Below are 27,204 nucleotides of genomic sequence, written 5' to 3' on the forward strand. Positions count from 1 at the left end.
TCTTCCACATGTTTGCTGTGTCTCAAACATGGCTTCTGGCAAACTGCAAACAGGACTTCTTATGATCTTCTCTTAACAATGGCTTTCTTCTTGCCATTCTTCCATAAAGACCACATTTGTGCTGTGCACGACTAATAGTTGTGTCAGGAAATGGGGTTGTTGGCTCTGTGCTCTATGTTCTGTGTGGCTGCAGTTTTGCAGATTCTCCAACAGAGCTCTTCCTCTAGTCGGCTGCTGAGCTGGGTGTCTCACCTCCTGCTGCACCTCCTTGAAGGTGTAGCTCAAGGAGGTGCGCAATCAGCCTCATTCCATTGGCAGCATAAAGAAGCAGGAAGCCAGTCACTCTTCGCCTGAGTGTTAACCATCACTGGTAACGTCAAGCCTCCTTCTGAGTATTCTTCTGAGCATTTCCCTGAGCATTATTCTGAGCTTTTTGTGAACCAACCTGAGCATCCTACCAGAACAATCTGATATCTCACCTGAAGAACCTACAGTAATCCTTATGTCTCTCCTCTCCTGAAGGTATTACCCAGTTCTAGTTTACATGCAGTTTCTCCTGTGAACTTACCTCCGCCATTACAAGAACCTCCGTTACCTGGATTACATTCCCACGACTGGCTTCCGTTACGCTGACCAACCTATCCATCTTCTACCTCGTCTTCCACACTACCTGTTCACCCAGCACCACTGCAGTCTTCATTACCCTCTGGATTTCATCAGCGCTGTGGAACAAACATTCATTCACCGGACTCCCTGTTGTCAACATCCCTGTCGGCCACTCACCTTCCCCCTGGCGGAACAGCACATATAATCTAGTAAGCTCCTTTCTTCTCCCCTTCTCCGTTCTCTGGATTCCCCTTCTCACCAGTGTCTCTCTCCTGGTTCTCCGTGTCGCTGTTTCCCCCTGTACCAGACTCTCTGCTACACAGTACCCATTGTATTCAATAAATATCATTTAACTGATTCCGATTGTCCTGAGAGTTTTCCTCCATGTGGGTCAGAAGCCTTAACAAAACAATGACAAGTTGTCTTGTGGACAGATTCCTACACCTGAGCTGTGGATCTCTGCAGTTCGTCTAGAGTCACCATGGGCCTCTTGGCTGCATCTCTGATCAGTGTTCTCCTTGTTCAAATGGCCTTGTTGTGGTAGGTTTACAATTGTGCCATACTCTTTCCATTTCTGGATGATGGATTGAACAGTGCTCCGTGAGATGTTTAAAGTTGGGAAATCTTTTTATAGCCTAAGCCTGCTTTAAACTTCTCCGCAACTTTATCCCTGACCTGTTTGGTGTGTTCTTTGGACTTCATGATGCTGTTTGCTCCCCAATATTCTCTTAACCAATCTCTGAGGCGTCACAGAGCAGCTGTATTTGTACTGAGTTTAGATGACACACAGGTGGACTCTATTTAGTCATCAGTAATCATCAGGAAACTTCTAAAAAGAAAATTGGTTGCACTCAGAGTAAATGCTGAATTTACTTATCTAAGAGGTAAAGACTTTTACACTCAACACTTGGTGGTTCCACAAAATATTGACTCAGAGGGGCTGAATACTTTTGCACAATGCCTTTTTCAGTTTTTTATTTGTAAAACATTTTATAAATCATGTATAATTTACGTTCCACTTCACAATTGTATACCACTTTGTGTTGGTCTTTCACATACAATTCCAATAAAATATTTATGTTTGTGGTTGTAATGTGACAATATGTGGAAAAGTTCAAGGGATATGCATACTTTTACAAGCCACTGTATAAATACTCACAACCCCACTTAAGGAGAAAAGCAATATCCTTTGTGAAATCTTCAAAAGAAGGGCTACATATACACCTAAGGGCTTACACTTAGGTGTGTATGGTTGTCTGTCCTGAGTGTTTCTGTGTTGCCCTGTGATGGACTGGCAACCTGTCCATTGTGTACCCCACCTCTCACCTATAGACCACTGGAGACAGGCACCAGCTCCCCAATGACCCTGTACACAAGAAGTGGCTATAGAAAATGCATGGATGGAAGTTTTAAAAGAAATTTCTTGTATGCTCAATGCATAATCATTTCCGCGAAATTGTTCATGAATGTGTGATCTTTTCACAATAACATTTAAAATGTTACTTTTATCCAATGGAGATTTCTTTTTTTGGCCCACTTAAATTTCTGATTAACATGAAAGTATTTTATGCCTATTAGAAACACAAAAATAACATGCTAAAACACACATTTAAGAAGATTTACATTCAAGCTTTACATTTAAATTCATAGCATGAGGTATAATGTACTTCTGGATGATTTGGTTCCTGAAATTTTAGAACAACTTAATATTTTAAGTTGAGTTTCCATAAAATTAAGTAAAAAGGGTTTGAATTTTTTATTTGAAGGAACCTAAATGATTTAAGAAAGGTGTCCTTACAAGACAACATAGAAACACGTGTAATTAAAAATTAAGACCTAAAAATACAGCTGCAGAAAACCGTAATTAAAATCAAACTGCTGGTGCATCAGTTAAGGTGACCAAAGAGTTGGATGATTTGATTTGCTTTATTCCTAACTTTTATATTTTCACGTGTGGCAATAAAGAACACTCAATGAAATGAAAGGACTATTATCATTGGTCTGGGAAGTGATTGGTGAATCAGAAATTATTATTACAAGTATGACTGACAGACAGACAGACAGACAGATTGATCTTGTGGGAGAATATTGAAAAGTATGATGAAACCCAATGTTTTGGCCAAAAATCCAAAAGGCAAAACAACTCTGCACATAACCAAAAAAACTCCTTCCCCTCGGTGAAAGATGGCTCTGTCAACATCATTACTTTTCTTATATATATATATATATATATATATATAAAGTGTGAAATAACTCTTAACATTATTATATTTAAAATACTTCGAAATAGCCATCCTTTGCTTTGATTACTTCTATTGGACCTTTAGCATTCTCTCCATGAGCTTCATAAGGTCTGAAATGGTTTTCCAAAGAGTCTTCATTGGAATTCATTCAGCGGTTAATTGAAAGACGGCCAAAGGTTAATATTTCAGTCATATCAGCAAAGGGTTGCTACAATAAGGAATCTAAAATTAAAACATATTTATTTTACAGTTTTTGTTTCACTATATAATTACTGTTTTGATGCCTTGAGTGAAAATCTACGTACAATGTAAATAATCATAAAGAAAACCATTAAATAAGAAAGGCATTCCTAAAACTTTTGTAGTGTATATATATCTAGATATATATCTTTCTCACATCCTACTGTCTCTTCATGTATTCCCAGTCACACTTGATGATGTTGAGATCAGGGCTCTGTGGGGGCCATGCCATCACTTCCAGTAAGTCTTCTGTTCACTGAAGATAGTTCTTAATGACATTGGCTGTATGTTTGGTTCGCTCACTTAGCATTTTGTAAATTGATAAAAATAAAAAATCATTTATATTTCTGAAAGCATTCTTCTTTTACAGCATCTTTTCACACCTGCCTAAAACTTTTGCACAGTACTGCTCATACATACATACATACATACATACATACATACATACATACATATGCAGTATATTTCTTCAAGTTGGATCATGAACCAGGTTTTTGCACATTTATAATCTTTATTGTTTGTTTATTGTTTCTTGTTGTTTTTCAGTTGGATTGGTCAGGATAAATATCACATTATTTTCAGAAACAGGTTTTTAAATCATTTATCATGGTCTAATTTTATTTACATGACAAAATCCTGACAGGACTGTTTAGGCTACAGTTTTACATTCATTAAATCACATCACACTATACAGCAATGAGTAAAAACAAGCTAAAGGCAGCTACAAGTAATTCTGACTGTCTCACAATCATTAAGGTTGAATATTTAAATAGCTTTAACTTAATTTTTTCAGCATTCACTAAAAGCAAGCACTAAAACTCAGGGCCCTTATTCACAAATACTTTCAGAGTCCTCTCACAAAGCTCCTATCTTAGCCTAAAAATTCTTGGTCAGGACTCCTAGCACCAAAAAGTGCAATGTGAAAGCAAACTGCACCAAATGAAAAAAATAAAGTTTGCTTTTGGTCCGGACCAAACAAGCGGACCAAAGGACTTTCCTGGTGTGAATACAACCTTTGGCTCACTAAAAGTCTTCCTCATTACTCTTAATATCCCCTCACATTAGAAGCTCTCATAAGGCCTAAGATGCTTCGTGAATAACTTTTATCTTACTGAGGGAAAATTCTAAGAAAAACCTTAGAATTTGAGAAATTCTGAGATATTTCCTAGAATGTCGTCACTAGGAGCTACTTTTAGTCTAAGGATTCTTTGTGAGTATGGGCCCAGATTTCTAAAACAGAAATATTTACATTCAGCATGGGTGAAATAAGTTAAAAGGAGACTGCTTCATTTTATTCTGTCACTGCAACAGGGCAGATGACTAAGGGAGCCTCATTCTGTCCTGATTTATTGGTACAAGGGCTGAAGAATGGATGGATGGTGTCTGGAAAACTGCCTGTGAAGGTATAGATAAGCAGTTTGGCCTCCACATTGTAGAACGACACAAGTCCTTTATCACAGTCTATATAAATTCCAACCCGTGAGGGTCTGACGGCAACTGTTAGGTTGGTCGAGGGATCTGTCCTGAAGGCATAGTCAGTCCCATCCCGCAGACTAAGGAACCAGTAGCCATGGGCGGGGCTCACTGGGATTTTACCCTTTCGAATAACAGACCGGCTTGCTAATCCCAGGTCCCAGTCGGTCTTATTGCCAACATCTACCTAAAAGAGGACAAATTACTGCATTAGCTAAGGACACATTACTGCATTAGCTAAATTTTTAACTGCTAACAGACGAGTGATGTCTTTTCTTTGTTTAATTACAAGAAACTTTACAACATGATAGTGGCCACTGCTGGCCCCTGCATTGGTCCCCCCTGGCCAGACAGTCCAAGTCAAAATGGGGGGGGGGAGGGGGGGGGGTTTCACCTGGTTCCGACAACTGGGCAGTGTGCAGCAGTGATTCGGGTATGGCTTCGCTTTGGTGGAGGGGATGGCCAGCCTGCATGTTGCAGTGGGGGTATGCCGTGCAGGAGTGTGTGCGGCCAGGATCCTGGGCCACTTCCGTGGTTGGGATGTGTGGTTGGCAGGCTCTCCAGTCTTTGGCGCGCTCTGGTGACCTTCCTCCGATACTTTGTCCTGTGGCTCTGGCCCCCAGCCTACCGCTGAGCTATAGTTGCAGTTGGTTGTGTGGGGCGCATCTTGTATCTGCACTGGGGCAGCTGCTGGGTTGTGCTCAGCCTGGCAGTTGTTCAGCCCAGGTGTGGGTATCCGGCTGTGCATGCTTACTTTTTTTTGTTCCGCTGTCATGGATGGGCAGCCTGGCATTCGCCTGGTGGTTGGGCAGGGGTGTGTTGATGGTGGTGGTTGGTGATTCATGGCATTTGTGTTTTGTGGCATGTGTTGGATATCTGTGTCCTGGTTGGGGGTGACCTTGTGGAGAAATTCATATTGGCCTTCATGGGGTTGAGATCGGAATTCATAAGTGGGGGGGGCACTGTTTCGTCCTGGGACAGCTCTGGTTGGCTGGCTCATTTGGACCAGGTAGCCACCTCTCCGGATGGGGACGTGGGGTAAGGAGCCATGGGTCGTTTGGGTTCAGGCAGTGCCGGCACTAGTCTAGGCTGGTGCTAGGGCGGTCTGACCATCTCCACCCCGTAATGAAGGGGACCACCTCCTGCGTCCGGTTGCCCCTCTGGGGTATTGGTACCTGGACCTGGGAGTATAGAGTATGTATGGGGAGTGTGAGTGAGTGTACGACGTCCATTGTTGTGTGTCTTTACATTTGGTGTGTGGGTGTGATTGTGAGTGTTTTTATGTGTACGCATGACTGTGGGAATGTATGATTGTGACTGTGTGTGCCTGTTTTTGGGTCTTAGGCTGCTCCCTCTTCTGGATTAGCTTAGGTCCCCTCCCTGCTGGTGGCTGGTGTCTCTGCCTGCTGGTGGTTCTCGGTGTCCAGGGCTGGGTGCTTTGGTGTGTAAAGGCTCACTCCTGGTGGCTGCTGGTTGGAGCCTGGGGCCCTGGCTCTGTCCGGCCACTGTTAAGGGGGTGAGGGGGTGATGTGCCCCGGGATCTTGGGTTTTTGGATCCATTGCGGGATGTGGTCTCCGGCATAGACGGCTGGGCCTGTGGACTCATCGCTGCAGCTGCCCGGGGCTTTGGCACTGTGGCTACTGGGTGTTCCCCAGGCCCCAGGGGCACTCCTCTGCTCTTCTCTGGGGGGTGGGGGTTGCGGTAGTATATATATATATATATATATATATTTATATACATAGTACAGTACAGTACAGACCAAAAGTTTGGACACACCTTCTCATTCAAAGAGTTTTCTTCATTTTCATGACTATGAATATTGTAGCTTCACACTGAAGGCATCAAAACTATGAATTAACACATGTGCAATTATATACTGAACAAAAAAGTGTGAAACAACTGAAAATATGTCTTATATTCTAGGTTCTTCAAAGTAGCCACCTTTTGCTTTGATTACTGCTCCGCACACTCTTGGCATTCTGTTGATGAGCTTCAAGAGGTATGGTTTTCCAACAGTCTTTTTTAAAGATATTTTTTCGGCACTAGTGGCCTTTATTTTTCTTCTTTTTTTTTTGACAGTAGGCAGACAGGAAAGAGGAGTAGAGAGAGGGGGAGACATTCGGCAAATGTCGCCAGGTCCGGGACTCGAACCCGGGATGGCAGCTTCGAGGACTGTAGCCTCTGTATATGGTCGCGCGCTTAACCCCTACACCATCAGCGCCGCGCCCCGGTTTTCCAACAGTCTTGAAGGAGTTCCCAGAGATGCTTAGTGCTTGTTGGCCCTTTTGCCTTCACTCTGTGGTCCAGCTCACCCCAAACCATCTCGATTGGGTTCAGGTCCGGTGACTGTGGAGGCCAGGTCATCTGGCGCAGCACCCCATTACTCTCCTTCTTGGTCAAATAGCCCTTACACAGCCTGGAGGTGTGTTTGGGGTCATTGTCCTGTTGAAAAATAGATGATGGTCCAATTAAACGCAAACCAGATGGAATAGCATGCCGCTGCAAGATGCTGTGGTAGCCATGCTGGTTCAGTATGCCTTCAATTTTGAATAAATCCCCAACAGTGTCACCAGCAAAGCACGCCCACACCTTCACACCTCCTCCTCCATGCTTCACGGTGGGAACCAGGCATGTAGAGTCCATCCGTTCATCTCTTCTGCGCCGCACAAAGACACGGTGGTTGGAACCAAAGATCTCAAACTTCGACTCATCAGACCAAAGCAGAGATTTCCACTGGTCTAATGTCCATTCCTCGTGTTCTTTAGCCCAAACAAGTCTCTTCTGCTTGTTGCCTGTCCTCAGCAGTGGTTTCCTAGCAGGTAATTTACCATGAAGGCCTGATTCACACAGTCTCCTCTTAACAGTTGTTCTAGAGATGTGTCTGCTGCTAGAACTCTGTGTGGCATTGACCTGTTCTCTAATCTGAGCTGCTGTTAACCTGCGATTTCTGAGGCTGGTGACTCTGATGAACTTATCGTCCGCAGCAGAGGTGACTCTTGGTCTTTCTTTCCTGGGGCGGTCCTCTTGTGAGTCAGTTTCTTTGTAGCTCTTAATGGTTTTTGCGACTGCACTTGGGGACACTTTTTTCCACACTTTCAAAGTTTTCCCAATTGTTTGGACTGACTGACCTTCATTTCTTAAAGAAATGATGTCCACTCGTTTTTCTTACTTCCTGCTTTTTTCTTGCCATATTACAAATTCTAACACTCTATTCAGTAGGACTATCAGCTGTGTACTGTATCCACCTCCTGCACAACACAACTGATGGTCCCAACCCCATTTATAAGGCTCAAAATCCCACTTATTAAACCTGACAGGGCACACCTGTGAAGTGAAAACCATTTCAGGTGACTACCTCTTAAAGCTCATCAACAGAATGCCAAGAGTGTGTGTAGCAGTAATCAAAGCAAAAGGTGGCTACTTTGAAGAACCTAGAATATAAGACATATTTTCAGTTGTTTCACACTTTTTTGTTCAGTATACAATTCCACATATGTTAATTCATAGTTTTGATGCCTTCAGTGTGAAGCTACAATATTCATAGTCATGAAAATAAAGACAACTCTGTGTGTCCAAACTGTGTTACAACATTTTTTTCAGTAGAAATATTCTTTATTTGTCACCACTCCTACCTCCCAGTAATGGCGTCCTGACGTAAATCCCTGATGGGCCAGCACACACACCACCCGGTTGAATCGCTCTGGGTTGTCCGGAACGAGCTGATAATGCTCACTACATTGCACCTGCTTTCCATCAGCTGATATGAAGAGGCGTGGGTGAGCGGTGCTTGGGTCCAGGGTGATGTCCTCTGGCAAATCAAACACATGGCTAATTAACACTAGAACTCCCAGGGCCGTCAATTTGACGGTTTTGAAAGTTTGACATGCCATAACTCTGGTTTATTAAAACTCTTATCTTCCTGGCATCCTGACTTTTTCTAAACCTGTGTCTTGTGTATTCCTATGTCTCTATCTATCTAAAATAACAAAGTAAATAAAAGATCTAAGTATTTCTACCTCTAACTACCACATATTTTGACGGCCCTATTATTTACATTGACATTTTATTCCCGCGGCTGAGTATATGCGTGAGCGTTGCCTAACAACCACCACTCTAGAACGCAGTCTGAGAAGGAGATTGTTGGCATCCTACAATTGGCTTCCAGAAGGATATTTTCTGTCAAGGGGCATTGGAAATGCTTCAAAAATTACATGATTGTGATTTTGGGGTTGAGAGGGATTCTGACGGCTCTTGGTCAGCATTCAGTTCCAGTGACAGCGGGTCAGAGAGTGAAACCCCCCGGCTGAAAAACACAAGTCGTTCCATTAGCAGGAGGTTGTGGCGCATTATTTCAAGATAGTAAAAGACTAGCCTATGTAACGATTTTATCATTTTAGGCTATAGTTTACAGATTAGTAAACTAATAACACTACTCAAAAAAATAAAGGGAACACTTAAACAACACAATATAACTCCAAGTAAAGCAAACTTCTGTGAAATCAAACTGTCCACTTAGGAAGCAACACTGATTGACAATCGATTTCACATGCTATTGTGCAAATGGAATAGACAACAGGGGGAAATCTTTGGCAATTAGCAAGACACACTCAATAAAGGAGTGGTCCTGCAGGTGGGGGCCACAGACCACTTCTCAGTACCTTTGCTTTCTGGCTGATGTGCTTTCACACTCGTTGTAGCGTGAGACGGACTCTACAACCCACACAAGTGGCTCAGGTAGTGCAGCTCATCCAGGATGGCACATCAATGCAAGCTGTGGCAAGAAGGTTTGCTGTGTCTCTCAGCGTAGTGTCCAGAGCCTGGAGGCGCTACCAGGAGACAGGCCAGTACACCAGGAGACGTGGAGGAGGCCGCAGGAGGGCAACAACCCAGCAGCAGGACCGCTACCTCCGCCTTTGTGGAAGGAGGAACAGGAAGAGCATTGTCAAAGCCCTGCAAAATGACCTCCTCCACGCCACAAATGTGCATGTGTCTGCACAAATGGTTAGAAACCGACTCCATGAGGATGGTATGAGGGCCCGACGTCTACTAATGGGGGTTGTGCTCACAGCCCAACACCGTGCAGGACGCTTGGCACTTGCCAGAGAACACCAAGATTGCCAAATTTGCCACTGGCACCCTAATCTCTTCACAGATGAAAGCAGGTTCGCACTGAGCACATGTGACAGACGTGACAGAGTCTGGAGACACCGTGGAGAGCGATATGCTGCCTGCAACATCCTTCAGCATGACCGGTTTGGCAGTGGGTCAGTAATGGTGTGCGGTAGCATTTCTTTGGAGGGCCGCATGGCCTTCCATGTGCTCGTCAGAGGTAGCCTGACTGCCATTAGGTACCGAGATGAGATCCTCAGACCCCTTGTGAGACCATATGCTGGTGCGGTTGGCCCTGGGTTCCTCCTAATGCAGGACAATGCTAGACCTCATGTGGCTGGAGTGTGTCAGCAGTTCCTGCAAGATGAAGACATTGAAGCTATGGACTGGCCAGCCTGTTCCCCAGACCTGAATCCAACTGAGCACATCTGGGACATCATGTCTCGCTCCATCCACCAACGTCACGTTGCAGCACAGACTATCCAGGAGTTGGCTGATGTTTTAGTCCAGGTCTGGGAGGATATCCCTCAGGAGACCATCCGCCGTCTCATCAGGAGCATGTCCAGGCGTTGTAGGGAGGTCATACAGGCACGCGGAGGCCACACACAATAAAGAGCCTTATTTTGACTTGTTTTACATTATATCAAAGTTGGATCAGCCTGTAGTGTGTTTTTCCACTTTAATTTTGTGTGTGACTCCAAATCCAGGCCTCCATTGGTTAAGAAATGTAATTTCCATTGATGATTTTTATGTGATTTTGTTGTCAGCACATTCAACTTTGTACAGACTATTTCATTCAGTCAGATCTAGGATGTGTTATTTGAGTGTTCCCTTTATTTTTTTTAGCAGTGTATAAACTACAGCAACAGTGCCACAATCAGCGCAGGTTCAGAGATAGGGAGACGAGCCAAGTGCACAATCAGTGCAGGTTCAGGTGCAGTGCTATGAACCCAGCAAACCAGCTCAGTGGCAGGAGAGAAACTAAAAAACAAGGTACTGATAATGGAAAAAGAAATAAACAATAAGTTAGGTCGTAGATATAGTAGCCCAACAGTAATCTATTCTGCGCTTTACAGCGTTTTCATCGCAAGATGAGAGCACACCGGGGAAGGAGGAGGAAATAGGAAAGGATGGCGCTGTGTGGACAGTAGTAGGGGAGGAAGAAAGTAGAGGGAGGCGTCAGAGCTAGAACGCGTTGACAGAGCGCCAGATCCAAGATGCCCAGACCACGTTCCTCTGCTTGGTGGATGCCAAAATGCTCATCCGCATTCAGTGCTGCAGTGTGGCTGAGGCCTGCAGAGTTTTAGGAGACGATTCCTCCTCGGACAGGAGTGTGGATGAGCTGAAGGCATTTTTAGCACTAGTTTATATCCGCAAAGTGAAAGGGGGGTGTAACATGTAGCTGTCCAGCTTTTGGTCAGATTAGTAAAGCTTTTTTTTTAAATGTACCCACTACTCTGTATTATTTTTCAGTACTATTTATAAATAATAATAAAACATAATAGGTTTTGATCAAATACTATTATTAATTCTTGTCAAAACCATAATTTTATAACGTGCAAGAAAACCTTTAGCATTCCGACCAATGTAATGCAATGACGTCATCACCGCCCTCGCATCCAGAATGCTCGCCGTCAAATTGATGGGCTAGGGAGTTCTAGTAGTGTTAGAATTCTGGGAGTCCTAGTGTTAATTCTTCTTTCTAACAAGGAAACACAGTAAAAATTACCTATGGAGAATAGAAGGTCTATTAACATCCCTTACCTGCATATTCCTGAACCCTCTTTACCTCTGCAGAGAAAGAAGAACATTATTTACAGTATTTGAATATGATATAGTTCAGTAATTAACCAAACGCCTACTTGGGTTGGGCCGAGGGTAAGGCTGATCTGATGAGGATTGTTGGCCTGTACATGAAAGACGTAAATTCAGAAAACATGCTAAGGAAAGAGACTAGTTGAAGTTCTTTAAATACATAATGTGATCATCAAATTTTCCTGGGAAATGTCTCTAAATTTGAACTTACAGACTTCTGGCAATTTTTGCATCTCTTGCTGGAGGTGTTCCATCATCTGATTGACAGTCCTGAGAATCCCTTCAGAGATCTTTACAGATGGGACAGAGACATTTGACCAGTCTTTAGCCTGCGGGGATGTGGACAAGGCAGGCAATGTCTGTAAAAACAAAACGTCATTCAAGTTTCATTCAACTCTGCAAAACAAAACATTCTGAATAACTGCACTCTAAAAACTAGTACTCCTTTTCAAAGCAATCAGTCACACTTTAACACCCAGATTTCTTGCAAATCTTGAATCTACAAAGCCTAAAGGTCCAAAAACCATTCCACACCTTTAAGACTGGACACATGGGTGTCTCAGAATCAGAATTTCTTTGAGAAATATGTACCAACAATATTAGAAAAACAAACCTGATTATGCGCAAAACATTAAAATAACGGTAGTGGATATGGCTGTGGCTGCCAATTTGATCGATTTACACATTGTACTTCAATCAGTTTGACCTTGTTTTGTTTAAGAATTTAAGACTGAGGACATACAATTTTACTAAGGATCATAACAATACTGCTATATAACAGTGCACATCCTGAACATTGGTTCCACCCAAATAGTGATGTTTACAGTGGCTGCTTGCAGCTGACATCCTGAACCTGTTTGTGTGACTGATGGTAAATGAAGTCCACTAGAAAAAAAAACCAAAAACATACAACCTCTGACCTAAAGGGCGCCTTTGTTTCTGACTTTAGACAAGCTATTCTGGTTGTGTAAGTACTCGTACTCGTCGTCTTCCGCTTATCCGGGACCGGGTTGTGGGGGCAGCAGACTCAGCAGAGATGCCCAGACGTCACTCTCTCCAGACACCTCCTCCAGCTCCTCCGGGTGGAGCCCAAGGTGTTCCCAGGCCAGCCAAGAGACATAGTCCCTCCAGCATGTCCTGGGCCGTCCCCTGGGCCTCCTCCCGGTGGGACATGCCTGGAACACCTCCCGAGGAAGGCGTCCAGGAGGCATCCGGTATAGATGCCCAAGCCACCTCAACTGGCTTCTCTCGATGTGGAGGAGCAGCGGCTCTACTCCGAGCCCCTCCCGGATGGCCGAGCTCCTCACCCTATCTCTAAGGGAGTGCCCGGCCACCCTACGGAGGAAGCTCATTCAGCCGCTTGTATCTGGGATCTCGTTCTTTCGGTCATGACCAAAAGTTCATGGCCATAGGTGACGGTAGGAACGTAGACCGACCGGTAAATTGAGTAAGGATTCTCTTAAAGAACCTAAATGAGACTTCTTGTTCATGAAAACCGAGAAGTGACAGCAGATAAGAAAGTAAAGAAGAGTTTAAACAAAAACGGTTTCATACAAGCTGCAATGATTCCATCTGCATCTAAATTCATTTAATTCTCACTGCAAGTTTGATTTATTTGAAAAATACAAAGCTTTAACTTTAAATACATGATCTACCTGTCCGACTGTGCCTCTAGGAATATTTTTTTGCTAACTTTTTTGTGTCCTTTTCCTTGTTTGTGCAAGGCCATGATCTCATCTCTGAACCTTCTGGATAATTCTTTTGATTTTACTATTATTATTCGAACATGCACTGGAAATTGTCACATATCTTGCACTCAACCTTCGCCCATAGAGGAGCAAGGACCAAAGTCTTTAGTTTTTGCCACATTAGTGTTTAAAAAACATGAATAGCATTAACTGTGGGATTTATTCACTATAACCTCAAGGTTTGAATTCAATTCAATTATTTTAATGCCAAGGAGAAATTAAATAAATTCAGTCATTCAGCATGTACTTTTAGTTATTACTCCTCTTTCCTGATACATGCCTTTATCCACTTTCCCCTTAATACAGACATCATTGTCAACATCACTCAGTTTCTGTAATCTTCCTCTTCTCTTATTTTCAAGGCACTGTCGCACCAGTCAGCTGAGATGATAAACCTCTTGCATAATGTTTGTGCTTATGTGCTTTGTAAATTAGTTTGTAAATCTTTTTGGAGCATAATTCCTAAACATCTTATGGGATTTTAAATACCCTTTATGGGGTATGGTGATGGATCAACGTTTAAAAAAGGGCAATGCAGGATAATCCGGAACTAAACCTTCTCTTAATATCATATTGAGTGAAAAATGTAAACACAGTACAAAGCTAAAATAAATCTTCTAGTGGGTTTATGTTTAAAAGGAAGAGTGCAGTGGCTCTTTTGCTCCATTTGTCTGCTAAATCTTTTTCATTATGTAAAAATGTACTCACACTGAAAAAGAGCACATAGTCGTCAGACACAGCCAGATGGCTCAGTGTTGAACTTCTCTTCTTCAGTGCAGCTATCTCCTCCTCCAGCTCTTTCAGAAAACTCTGAGCTCTGCTCTCTGCTGCTTGAACAGTTGTCTTTATCACCTGGTGGGAACACTCAAAATGCTAAAAACCGGCAGTTATGTAAATCACATTGTTGTAATTATTCTGTCAGATCATTTACCTCTAAGATTTTATATTGGCAGTACTCCATCGTAGAGATCAGCTTGGTCAAGGCACAAACAACTTTGTCTGTCTCTATCTCCGCAGCAGCCTGAGTGAATCATAGCACATACTAAAACTTTGAAAAGAATGACAGAAAGCGACTATTGGATTGATAATCTCCTGACTAAAACATTTCTTATATGGCAAATTCAAAGCTACGTTTGAAAAAATAGAAAATTGGTTGGTTCTATTCTGTGATTTTACTTAACATTGGTGTTGTGTAATTCTAGAATGCATAGACAGTGCACCAGATAGTCCCAACATGTTTTACCTGGAAACAGAAAGTGAATTCACAGATAAAGTCTACTGTTCTTCGCCAAGCTACAACAGCTTATTTCTCATCATTAATGGAAGAGAATAAGAATAATCCTAGGTTTCTCTTTAGTACAGTTGTGTGAGCATTTAATTCAATTCAATTCAGTTTATTTATATAGCGCCAATTCACAACACATGTCTCAAGGCACTTCACAAAAGTCAGGTAGACAGTAATGATCAGTTTGAAGAGTTTCAGTCAGGTTTCAGAGCTCATCATAGCACGGAAACAGCACTAGTGAAAGTCACTAACAATAATCTTATGGCCTCAGATAATGGACATGTGTCTGTACTTGTTCTGTTAGATCTCAGTGCTGCATTTGATACAGTCGATCACAATATTCTCTTAAAAATGTCGGAACATGCTGTAGGGACCAGGTGAACAGCACTAGGCTGGTTTAAATCTTATTTGTCTGACAGATTCCAGTTTGTTCATGTAAATCATCTTCCAACGCAACGGTTAATTGTGGAGTACCACAGGGTTCAGTGTTTGGGCCAGTTCTCTTTACTATATATATGCTTCCAATTGGTAAAATTATGAGGCAGCATGGGATACATTTCCATTGCTATGCTGATGATAATCAACTTTATGTATCCATAAATCCTGATGAGCCCAACCAACTTTGTTGTGTAAACTTTCTGCTTCTAAATTCAGACAAGACAGAAGTTGTCATCTTTGGACCGGAATCTTTGAAAAAGAAATTGCTTAGTCAATCAATTAATGTGGATGGCATTAAATTGACCTCTGGTAATAAAGTAAAAAACCTTGGTGTTATTTTTGATTAGGACATGTCATTTAAATTAAACAGGACTCTAGGATTTACTTCTTTCACCTCAGAAATATTGCTAAAATTAGAAATATCCTGTCCAGCAGTTACGCTGAAAAACTAGTCCATGCACTTGTTACTTCAAGGTTAGACTATTGTAATTCTTTACTATCAGGATGTCAACAAAATGCAGTTAAAAGCCTTGAGCTGATTCAAAATGCTGCAGCAAGAGTTCTGATGAAAATTAAAAAGAGAGATCATATTTCTCCTATTTTAGCTTCCTTTCATTGGCTCCCTGTTAAGACCAGAAAATAATTTAAAGTTCTCCTTCTCACATACCCTTAATGATCTAGCTCCATTACACATCAGAGATCTAATTGTTCCATATATTCCTAACAGAGGACTTGGTTCTCAGACTGCAGGTTTACTGGTGGTTCCTAGAGTCTTTAGAAGTATAATGGGAGGCAGATCCATTAGTTATCAGGCTCCTATCTGTCAGTGTCTGAGGTTGTTTTGGACAAAAATGCAAACAAGCACTGGGCAGTAACATGATGAGGGAAAGCTCATCATGTTACTGCCCAAAGGTTTTTCAAAAGCTTTACAGGAGATGATTCCAAAATTTACAAGAGCAATCCAAAACTTACATGAAGTTTCAAAAAGAACTATAATGCCAACAGAGACACAAGAGGGTAGTGAACAGGAGGAACCAGTGAAGAATAATTAGAGGAACCGGGTATTTAAGCAGGGAGAGAAGGAGAGTGGACTAATGAAGGAGAAGCTGGATTAATCAGAAGAGAAGTGGAAGCAGGTGTGGGAACTGGCTGTGGAGACTGAGGGAATGAATGGTTACTGTGGCGACAAGAACTAGGAAACACAGGGACACGAGGGAACTAAACTAAAAAAAAACCATAGGGAAACTAGAATCTATCTGATAAGGAAGAGCAGGGAAGCGAAGACCTAGAATTACTATAAACTAAAACGTAAACAATAAGTGGAACTAAGCCTAGTGAGGAAATAAAAAACTATAAACTATAACCTGTTGGAAGGAACTTAAACAGTAGAGACTAATACGGAGAACTATACTAGAAATAAGGCTGGGGAGAATTACTAATATAAAAGGGAAATGGACACTGAGTAAATAATAACTGAAGGGGATCTAAGGACAAGAGGAGGAACTACTAGGGTAACAGCAAAGAGGAAAGGCAGAACAAAGTAAACAGAAGGAATCAATAAACACAGCTATTAAACCAATAGAAACATTAAACATAAGCTAAACATAAATAGTAACTCTAGAGAGAACTAAATCTAAGGACATGTAAACAAGCACAAGAATCTAAGCAAATATAAACTAAACCAAGTAAACTACTAATCAAAGAAACAGGGAAAATCTTTAACGGTAAACAAAAACAAAGAACAAAATGGCAGATCCTGACACTCTCCTGTGGAACCAGCTCCCAGTTTTAGTCCGCGAGGCAGACACCCTGTCTACTTTTAAGGCTAGGCTTAAAACTTTCCTTTTTGATAAAGCTTATAGTTAGAGTGGCTTAGGTTATCCTGAACTATCTCTGTAGTTATGCTGCTATAGGCTTAGACTGTTGGGGGGCATAATGACCACTTTCTCTCTCTACTACATTGTCATACTACTCTCCAATTTTGCATTATTTGTTGTTATTACTTTTAACTCTATGTTCTCTCTCTGTTTTTTCTTTTTCTAGAAGCTACATCTGACCTGGCTCTGTGTTTAGCTGTGGCACCTTCCTAGAGGGGGACATTGGCTAAGCTGCTGCTGCCAACAACTTAATGCTCACCTTATACAGATGATACACTTGGCCCTGTCTTTCAGTGTTTAACCCTGTCTCTCCTAGACATGGCTACTGGCTGAGCTTCTACTGTGACTAACTGTATGTGCTCTCTTTCATACTCTAGAGTTGAAAACTGGCTCAGAGTTCATCTCCTTAGCTGTCTTTCTTACCTAGATGAAGCCACTAAAGGAGCTATAACCGTTAATGTTTCACTTTTCTTTCCGATAGAAAGTCCTACTTGATCAGTGCTTCTGTGTTTTTTTTTTTTTTTTTTCTGCTTTGTTCTCTCAGACCCCCAGTTGGTTGTGGCAGATGGCCGCTGTATGATAGAAGAAACTTCCTAGAAGCTACACCTGGCCTGACTCTGTGTCTACTTGTGATACCTTCATGGAGGGGGGCATCGTCCAAGCTTCTGCTGGCAACAACTTAATGCTCACCTTCTACTGATGATACACTTGGCCCTGTCTTTTAGTGTTTAACCCTGTCTCTCTCCTACTGACTGAGCTTTTACTGTGACTAACTGTATGTGCTCTCTTTCATTCTCCAGCCTTGAAGACTGGCTCAGAGTTTATCTGTTCTTTCTTCCTAGATGAAACGACTAAAGGAGCAACATCCATTAACATTTACTTTTCCTTCCCATAGAATGTACTCCTGGATCAGTGCTTTGTTCTCTTTGTGTCTCTGCTCTGTTCTCTCTAACCCCCAGTCGGTCGTGGCACATGGCTGCTCACACTGAGCCTGGTCCTGCTGGATGTTTTTTCCTGTTAAAAGGGTGTTTTTCCTCTCTATGAGCATGCATGTAGCGACATGCATGCTCAGTATGAGGGATTGCTGCAAAGTCAAGGCCAGTGACTGTCCACTGTCTCTACATGCTCATCTGGGAGGAGGGAATGCTGCAAGTCATTGACTGGATGTAATCTGCTGGGTTTCCTTAGACAGAAAAACTTTTGATCCAATTTGAATAAATTACTGAATTATACTGCACTGTTCAATGATTAGGATTAATTGGAATGTATGTACCTGAGTTTTGTGAAGTGCATTGAGACAACATGAGTTGTGAATTGGTGCTATATAAATAAACTGAACTGAATTGAATTGAATCTGTTTGTCCCACTTCCATTGGGATGGTGCTTCAGCTGCATTAAATCCAAAACAGACTTAAAAACAGTTTATTTCCCAGAGCTTTAAAGGCAATCGCCCCCTGTAGACACTCAATACTCCAATTCATAACAAAATGTCTGTTCATAGGCTGCTCTAGCACTTGCTCCACTTTATGTAAATACATCATGCTACTTCCCCATGTACATATTTCATACTTCTCTTTAGAGATGTTTTCAGCTGCTTTAAGTGCTCCAATTCTCCTCCTGATGTGACTTATATTTTTTATTTGCATGTTTCTTTTATCTATGTGCATTCTGAGCAGAGTGTCTTGACAAGAAATTTAATTATGGGTCCATAAGAACAACAAGGCTTTTGATTCTTGAAGTGTTGTGATTAAGGGGATTATGATGGTAATGTTGGCCTAAACCAGTGAAGAAGGAAAAGGGTCCAGTGAACAGGTGGTGGACTTAATTCTTCAAACATTATCTTGAATCTCTTTTGCTGGGGGACAGGGATGAAATTGCAGAAATGCTGGAACATTCCAAACTGAAGGTCATCTGTCAGGTGAAGCAGAAAGGATGGAGAACACAGTCTTGAATGAATATTGATGATGCTGGTACAGAAGAAGTCCAAAAACACATTACATTGGCCACCTGTGGGATTTGAGTTTAAGGATGTATGTGACTGGTTGAGATGATTAATTGTTGAAAAAAAGCAGTTTGGAGTTTCCAGGAGTGATTTGGATGATATTTGAGAAGTATTGTGTTCCTGCCTTTCTTAGTGATCTTGAATAGGTCTTTTGGTGATCCTGATAGGCTTGTCAGTGCGCAATGGGACCAGAGGATGTGAAGTTTTGCTCAAGAGCACGTCCAGCTGTCTTCATTTTCTGCTTAATGTTGGTATGTCAGGGAGCAGAACAGGAGAAGCTGACAGTCTTGGTTTTAATAGGGGTGTTGAGGTCCAACAAGCTGGTCAAAGTTTTATTGTAGAGGTCAACTGACTTGTTAAGTGGGGAAGGCTTTGTATCTTAATAAAAAAAAGCTGTTTTTCATGTTCCAAAAAGATATTGAAACGTTGATGGCATGGGTAGAAGTACTTATCATTTCCACAGAGACATCCAGATAGTAAGAGACACCAAGGTCATAGATGTTGAGCCATCCGCCATTTTGGTCATGTAAATGACTGTTACTACGCAGCTCAACAGGTGTGGCAGCTCTGACATCAGTGGAGTTGATAAAAACCCACTGAAGCAAACACTAAACTGCCATTTCCATCCGCAGTGTGCCAATACTACGCTCAGAGGCAATCTCTGGAGAATCGACGCTCACAGACGGGTTTACTTTTCCTCCACACTGGCCATTACTGGAAGAGGTTGAAAAGCTGGAAATCTGTCTCATATAAGAAGATCAGAAGATCCATGTCACGATTGAAGACCATCAGCTGATAGCCTGGCGAAGGTGAAAACCCCAGAGGGCTCCCCAAGCAGGCGAGTTTCCTCCTTGTGTCTCAGTCGACTGCAACAGTGCATCATATTTTTCCCATTTTGGACGACAGAGGAGAAGGTGACTGTTTAGAGTCTTTGCGGACGCACAACACTTGCTGCTCATAACTTCACCCCTTCCTTGAAGGAGGCCCACTCACCAGCACCCCTTTTCTCAGAGGATTCACCACCAAGTAAACTAGTTTTGTTTCCTATTTTGACCTCTTTGGTTGTTAGTCTGGGCAGGGGGAGGCACATAGTTAAGATGACCTATACTTTTGAAAATTGTCCGACTGCAAAGCGTGGCTGCGCTCAGCAAATTTTAAAGCTGGTGTGTGTGTACCATGTTCTGATCAAGTGAGCACTGACCCAGTTTTGAAGTTAAAGTGGACTTAAGCAATTCCATTCTGATGAGTTTGGATTATGTCATCTTTTAGCAGGCGAATCTGGCTGAGTGGAACAGTAGTCATCTTGCAATCTGAAAGTTGTGGGTTTAGGTTCCCCCGGGACATGTCAATGTGCAAGGCACGTAACCTCAAGGTACCTACAGATCTGCATATCAGTGTGTGAATGTGCGTGAGTTTGTGTGTCCAATTGGGTGAATGTTCCTCTAGTGTAAAGGGCTTTAAGTGGTCAGTATGACTGGAAAAAATGTTTTATAAGTTCTGTCTATTTACCATTTCAGTCTATTTGAAGTAATGGCAGAAAGCTGTGATCCACTATGCGTCTTCCAGCTTGCCGGCTGTATTGCTGTGTAACTGCTGTGATGGTGATGGTGCAAACCGTGTGACAGTGGGAGCGGCTGACCAGGATGAGGAAAAGGAGTTCTATTTCATCCCTAATGACCGCCAGAGGCAGTGCTTCAAGCAATGAATTATCATTCTTGCGCATAAGCAGGTCGAGAATTTAATAACAACATGGTCACATGCACCCGGTCACATGCACCCGGTAGGTCACATGCACCCGGTGTCAGTGACTATATAGTCACATGACACCGGGTGCTCAGTCCTTTCTTTCTTCTCGCGCGGAGGTTGATGAATGCAGGTGTTGGCTTGTGTTCGTTGTTACTCGTTCCTCTTGTTGCTAGAAGCCTCGTGATCAATTGTGGTCGGAGTTGCGGATGGTTCAGCCCTCCAGAGGCGACGCATGCTGCTTTTTCCTCCAGGTTTTCTGGTAAGTTTGTTCCACTCGCCAGTGGCGTTTTCTGCTCGTGATGAGTCCGTTAATTTTTTTCAGCGGTAGTTGCTGTCTGCTTTGCTTTGATTGCTAGATTCGCCAGTAGCATTTTCTGCTCATGCTGAGTATGATTCCTTTGACAGTGTTGCTGTTTGTTTTCATTTATACATTTCTATCTGACTCTCCAGTGGTGTTTTCTACTCGTGCTGAGTCTATTTACTTTCTTTGGCAGTGGTTTGCTGCTCGCTTTGATTTGTTCGAGCCTGTTATTGGCTCGCCGGTAGCGTTTTCTGCTCGTGCAGAGTCCGTTAAATTTTTTCGGCAGTGGTTTACTGCTCACTTTTGTTTATTCCTATTTGTCTGACTCGCCGATGGCGTTTTCTGTTCGGGCTGAGTCCTACGGCTTGCTGCTGTTATTGCCGTAACAGGGTCTTGACTGCGTTTTTTTTCTGCCCGTTTCACCCCATCTGTTCCTGCCTTTCCCTAGGTCATGGACAATCTTTGGTGTGCGTCCTGAGGACGGTCATGACATGTGCCCTCCCTTGCCCTCCCTGCCTTGGTGTTGACCATCTCAGGGAGGTGCTTTCGGATCATGCCTCCTCTAATTGCAGCGTTCTGCCCCGAGCGGTGCGGTTGGCCCAGCTATCCTCTGTGGAGCAGCCTGCTGACTGGGCAGTCTCTGTCCAGCAGGATCCGTTGCCACCTGGACAGGCTGCGGCTTCGACGAAGCGGTCTGCAGCGGACGTGCCTTTGGCCTCTGGGAGGAGGGCCAAGCAATGCAGGCCCCCAGGACTGTCCACTAGGGTGGATCAGCTTTCGATGGAGCTGGCCCAGATGAAGGCCCTCCTTCAGTCTCTTCGGGCAGATGGTGGCCACGGTGAGACTTCCCCTCTTGAACAGGGTGGGTCCTCAACTTGCGAGGATGATGCTATTTTGGTCGCGGCCTCGGGCACCCTTTTTTGAGAGAACTTTCTGGAGTTGGGCTCCTGTACTACAGGTTTGGGCACCGGTGCCTCTCAGGGAGGTGCAGGGGAGCTGTGGCTATTTGAACGGCTCAGGGCCGTTTGCAGCAGGGTGTTCCGCCAGCCCAGTCTGCTCCATCTAGTGCCTTCTTTAGGCGTTGTGACGCCGAGGCCGCCTTTGTCGTTCCTCCCTCGGCGGAATACGTCCAGGAGCTGCATGCTTGCTGGACGAACACTAGGGCCTTTTCCCGCCCGAAGGCGGATGGCAGGGCTCTGGCTGCCATGTATGAGGTGCCCAAGTTTGGGTTGGGCTGCATGACCCCTGTTGAATCTGCCATTGCCTCTCTTATTGTTTCTCCTGATGAGGCGTTGAGGCCTGATGCTCAGGCCACCTGAATGAGGCAGCAGCTGGCGGGTCTCTATAGACCTGCCCGTCGGCCTGTTGCTGCTGGGGCAGCTGGGGGCTCGTTGCGGGGCCGAGACCAGCTAGGGCCCAGGGGGACCATAGTGGGGCCCAGGCTTTGCGTCCAGTTCGGGCTGCTCAATCTGGTCGGTGTTTCCCCAGGCCCTCCGGGGGGCCAGGGATGGTGATATTTTGGAGCCGGTGGTCAAGTTTTTTCCCCCGGGTCAGCTTCGTTATTGGGCTGTTCATGCCCCGGACCCGTGGGTGTTGTCCACTCTGTCCCGGTGTACCATCTCCAGTTCCGCCCCCGGCCTCCCATCCCCAGCCGAGCCAAGATTACAGTCATTGGCGACCCGATAATGGCTTGGGCGACTGGTTCACATCTATCGACCTGAAGGACGCTTATTTTCCTGTCCCCATTGCTCTGGATCATTGGCGGTTGGTTTCTCCACTTTGTGTTTCACGGGAAGCACTTCCAGTTCAGGGTTCTTCCCTTTGGTCTTTCCCTCTCACCACGGGTGTTTACCTGGTGTGTGGCAGCAGCCCTTTCCCCCCTGCAGGCACGGGGAGTGCGGATCCTGCCTTATTTGGACAACTGGCTCATTTGTGCTGCGACCCGCAATCAGGCGATCCAGGAAACTCGGACGGTGCTCGTCCACATATGTCAGCTGGGCTTCGGGTTGTGCCTCGGTGCCTGCAGTCTCTGTCCCAGTGGCGGAACGGATCCTACATCACGGTGGGTGTTCCACTCGGCCCCCTTCTGTGTCGGAGGGAAGTGGTTCATGCGGATGCTTCCTCCAAGAGTTGGGGAGCAACCTGGCAAGACCGTGCGGCTCAGGGGGTGTGGTCCCCGCAGCAGTGCGGGGTCCATTTCAACGTTCTGGAGCTGATGGCTGTGTTCCTGGCGCTCCATGCTGTCCTTCCAGGGCTGCTGGGGAGACGTGTTGGCTCGCTCAGACAACACCACGGCTGTCTTTCACATAAATCACCAAGGGGGGTCCAGGTCTCTCAGACTACTGTCCCTGACCTGCAGGCACTTGGTCTGAGCGGCGCCACAACCTGCCAGCTTCAGGGCGGCCGATATTCCGGGTCCGCAGAGCGTGTCCGCGGACTTTCTGTCTCGGCAGGTGCCACTTTCGGGGGAATGGCAGCTTCACCAGAGGTGGTGGATAGCATTTGGGCGACCTTCAGCAGGGCAGAGGTGGACCTGTTTGCCTCCAGAGATGCGGTTCATTGTCCCCTCTGGTTCTCCCTGATGGTCAGTGCCAGTCCTCTGGGCTGCGACGCACTGGCTCTGTCTTCTCCCATTATGGGGGCAGGGTTGACAGACCATGACTGGCGCTTGGGCACCGTCCACGCGGGCCGTCTATGGTGCTAAGTGTGCGGTCTTTGCTGACCGATGTCGTGGTAAGGGACTGGACCCTGTTCACTGTCCTGTTTCCCATTTGCTGTCCTTCCTTCAGGGGTTGCTGGATCTGGGGCAATCCCATTCCACTTTGAAGGTGTATGTGGCATCCATTTCCCATTGGCATGTCGGGTTTGGTGGTTGCTCTGTTGGCCGGCATGGTAATGTCACGCTGTTCGTGAAGGATGCCAGGTGCTTGTGTCCACCCAGGTGCCCTGTGGCCCCTGCGTGGGATTTGTCGTTGGTGCTTGCGGCCCCTCAGTCTCCCCCTTTTGAGCCCGTTATGGGGATGGATCTCAAGTGGCTCTCCCTAAAAACCGCCTTCTTGTTGGCAATGGCTTCTGCTAAACGGGTGGGGAATTGCATGCTCTGTCTGTGTCTGAGCCATGTTGTCGGTGGAACCCGGATGGCTCCAGAGTACACTGTGGACTAATGCTTCCTTTGTTCCAAAGGTGCCTGCAGTGGCTGGCAAGTGTCCTGCCGCTCTGGCTTTCCCGTTTTAATCCTGGTACCCCCTCTGAGTCTCTTTGCCTTGTCCGAGCATTACAGGCGTATGTCCGCTCCACGACACCCATTCGTCAGACTGACTGTCTCTTTGTCTTTTATGCTGGTTCTTGGAAGGGTCAGGGCCTTTCTAGACAGCGGTTGGCACATTGGATTGTGGAGATGATCTCTGTGGCTTTCTCCATGCAGGATCGGCCCCTGCCGGGCGGCGTGCAATATCACTCCACTAGGAGCCTGTCCACCTTATGTGCTGCCATGGCCAGGGTGCCTCTAGAGGCCATTTGTGAAGCAGCTTCCTGGACGGCACCAAGCACCTTTGCCAAGTTTTACAGGGTGAACGTCACTGCGCCGCATCCCCTGAAGGCCATACTGGAGCAACCGCGTTCTGCGTCCCGGTGAGGTTGGTGGTGTTGCTGTGTTTGTGGAAGCGTAAAGCTTCGTTTGGTAAATTAATAAGTGTTACTATTGTTTTTACCATATGTAAAATTAATTCTGTGGAGATTGTTCTGGGCATAAGGGAAAAGTCCCTCTGAGCAGCATGCAAGGCCTGTCTGGGAACAATATAGATAAGGAAACAGTCTTGGCGTGAGGAAAGACTGACGGACTTGTTATTATAGAAGCAAACTTGTAGGCTGGATGGAAACAGTTATCCTGAATCCTGCCAGGTTGCTTTGACATTAGTTCAGCAGTCCAGTTTAGCTCAGGAATGGGGAGTTGACCGGAGTGATGAAACTGTTATGGTACAAACTGTCACGTAGACCAATTTGATTTCCTGCAGATGTTTGCTGGAACTGCGCTTGAGAATCAATGTTGTGAGTGCCAAAATGTGCATAAGTGAAAGGGTACATCTGATTGGTCAAAAAGTCTCACATACACAACAATGATATGACTGTTGTATATATATCTTGACTCATGAAAGGGATTTTGGGATTCTTTGGGATTTTGTATGAAGATGTAATCAGAGATGTGTTCTGAATGAAAGGACTCCCGCGTCAGCTTTAAGAGGAAACCAGTTGTCTCTTCATCAATTTTAAATTAGGAAACTTTCATCTCCCACATGTTCCTTTGGGTTTCTGTAGGATCCCTCGGGACCCTGTTGGTATGCATCATCAAGTGCTTAAAGCACCGCCTCTGGCGGTCAGTAGGGATGAAATAGAATGAAAGTTACGACGGTAACTACGGTTCTATGAATCTCGGATGACCGCCGGAGCGCTTGGGCCCTCAGTCTCCGCATGCTCACAAGAAGATTGTCGGGACTGAGATGACATCCATCAAGTGGAAAACCGTAGAAGCCCATGGATTTTGTTGCAGTTGAAGTCAGCAGTTGACAGTGGTTGAAGAACGGTAAAAATATCCAAAAATTGTCATTAAAAAGCACTTTATTCAAAAAGGAGGAATTGCCATTTTTAAGCATTAAACACATTCAAACATTCACACCACAAAGAGCAGTAGCAGCTAAGATGTGCCATCCTCTGTGTCGTTTGGTCTCTACTAATTTTACCTTCAGAAGCACATCAGCATTTACAGATGATTTGGATTTTCTTGCACACTACAGTTTGCTCCAGTGGTGTGTCAGAGTTGTGCCAAAAACAAAAATTTTTGGCCAGTCAAAGCATATTTTCATCTGAACCTGACTAAGATCTGTAAGATCAGTAAGATCTGTAAAATGTAATCCCCCTGAGTGAAGTACAGTATATTTAAAAGGTAGAAATCTGTCACTTTGTCAATAACAAAGTTCTCTTTAGTTATTTTGTACTGTGCATGGGTGTTTGATCCAATTAGGAACTGGTTCTCCAACTCCAGTCCATTACAACTTAAATAATTCATGTTCAGCTCCTACACAAACCAAGACCTAAGTTCACAGTCCACATATAAACTTGTTTTTGTTCTTTTCTCAGTATTTTGTTTTTTTGGAATAAAGTCTTTATTAATATGTAGATAATGATGTCATCCACAGGCCGCACGGTGGCGCAGTTGCCTTACAGCAATAAGGTCTTGGGTTTAACTCCCGGCCGAGGGTCTTTCTGCATGGAGTTTCCATGGTCTCCCCGTGCATGTGTGGGTTCTCTTTGGCTTCCTCCCACAGTCCAAAAACATGACTGTTAGGTTAGTTGGTCTCTCCAAATTTCTCTAAGTTCTGTCTTGTGTTCTGTTCCTTGTGTTAAGGTTTGGATTTATATTCTACTGTTAATCTTTAGCTCTTGGTTTAGGAAACTTTGTGTTCTGTTCTTCTGGCTTATTAGTCATTTTCCCTGAGCCTTTCACACTTACAGTTCATCATATTAATATTGACCAACCAATCTTTTCCTTTCACTCCTTTAGTTTAAAATTTTTGTTACTTGTTAAATCCCTTTTTGACACTGCTCTTCCTTACAGCTTCTGGGTCCTACAACCTATGATAAACCTGATGAGTGTGGCTATTCTTCCTTCACCATGAGATCACAGAAGAACTAAAAGCCACTGATATATACCTATAGCTTACTGAAAGCTATGGTTTTCTTTACATTAACATCAATTTTGATGGAAAGACAAAAGGGGAGAATTATGAACTAATGTGCGGCAGCTAAGTAGTAGGAAGGCTTCTGGGAAAGCAATTCATGTACATACTGTTGTTTACATATTTAGATCTAAATTCGATAAATCCTTAAGTTCTACCACTGCTACATCACTGCAGGTGTTTGTTGGTAGTTCCATATTAGTCCTATTCATAATTTCATATGTTCCCATGGTGAAGGTCTTTTCAATCAGCATAGCTAAAGTAAAAGTGCTCCAGAAAGTTAAAGCCACTCATGAAGGTCTTCATGCTTAACACTGGTCTTCTCTGGTCTGATTCTAATAAATAATCTGAGAACTCACCTTCATCTCCCGAACAGAACTGCGTATTTCCTCCACTTTTCTCTCTCTTTCATAGATGAGCTCCTTCAACTCCACCTCATGGATACCTAACTGCGACTGGAGATAAATAAGATTATTCAAAATAAAAAAATAAATATGAATTTTAAAATAAATAGTCACGACAAGAAGTAGTCTTACACAGAGGTGTGCAAACAAGTTGCACTGGATTTTTAAAGAGAAAATCAGGGTT

The 27,204-nt window shown here is 44.1% G+C and overlaps 1 protein-coding gene across 1 annotated transcript in view; it reads right to left on the reverse strand.

The window, feature by feature from the left end:
* Window positions 1-3,580: 3,580 nt before the first annotated feature.
* Window positions 3,581-27,204, reverse strand: part of btr01 (bloodthirsty-related gene family, member 1) — a 53,477-nt gene continuing 29,853 nt past the window's right edge. The window contains exons 5-12 of the mRNA XM_047364632.1: window positions 26,976-27,071; window positions 14,167-14,256; window positions 13,944-14,087; window positions 11,699-11,846; window positions 11,535-11,579; window positions 11,437-11,463; window positions 8,196-8,371; window positions 3,581-4,749 (exon numbers count right to left, since the gene is read on the reverse strand). Of these exons, the coding sequence (XP_047220588.1) occupies window positions 4,381-4,749; window positions 8,196-8,371; window positions 11,437-11,463; window positions 11,535-11,579; window positions 11,699-11,846; window positions 13,944-14,087; window positions 14,167-14,256; window positions 26,976-27,071 (1,095 nt within the window). The 3' untranslated portion in view covers window positions 3,581-4,380. The remainder of the gene's footprint in view (window positions 4,750-8,195; window positions 8,372-11,436; window positions 11,464-11,534; window positions 11,580-11,698; window positions 11,847-13,943; window positions 14,088-14,166; window positions 14,257-26,975; window positions 27,072-27,204) is intronic.

Source organism: Girardinichthys multiradiatus, chromosome 5 (genome assembly GCF_021462225.1).
Source record: "Girardinichthys multiradiatus isolate DD_20200921_A chromosome 5, DD_fGirMul_XY1, whole genome shotgun sequence".
Lineage (NCBI taxonomy): Eukaryota > Metazoa > Chordata > Actinopteri > Cyprinodontiformes > Goodeidae > Girardinichthys > Girardinichthys multiradiatus.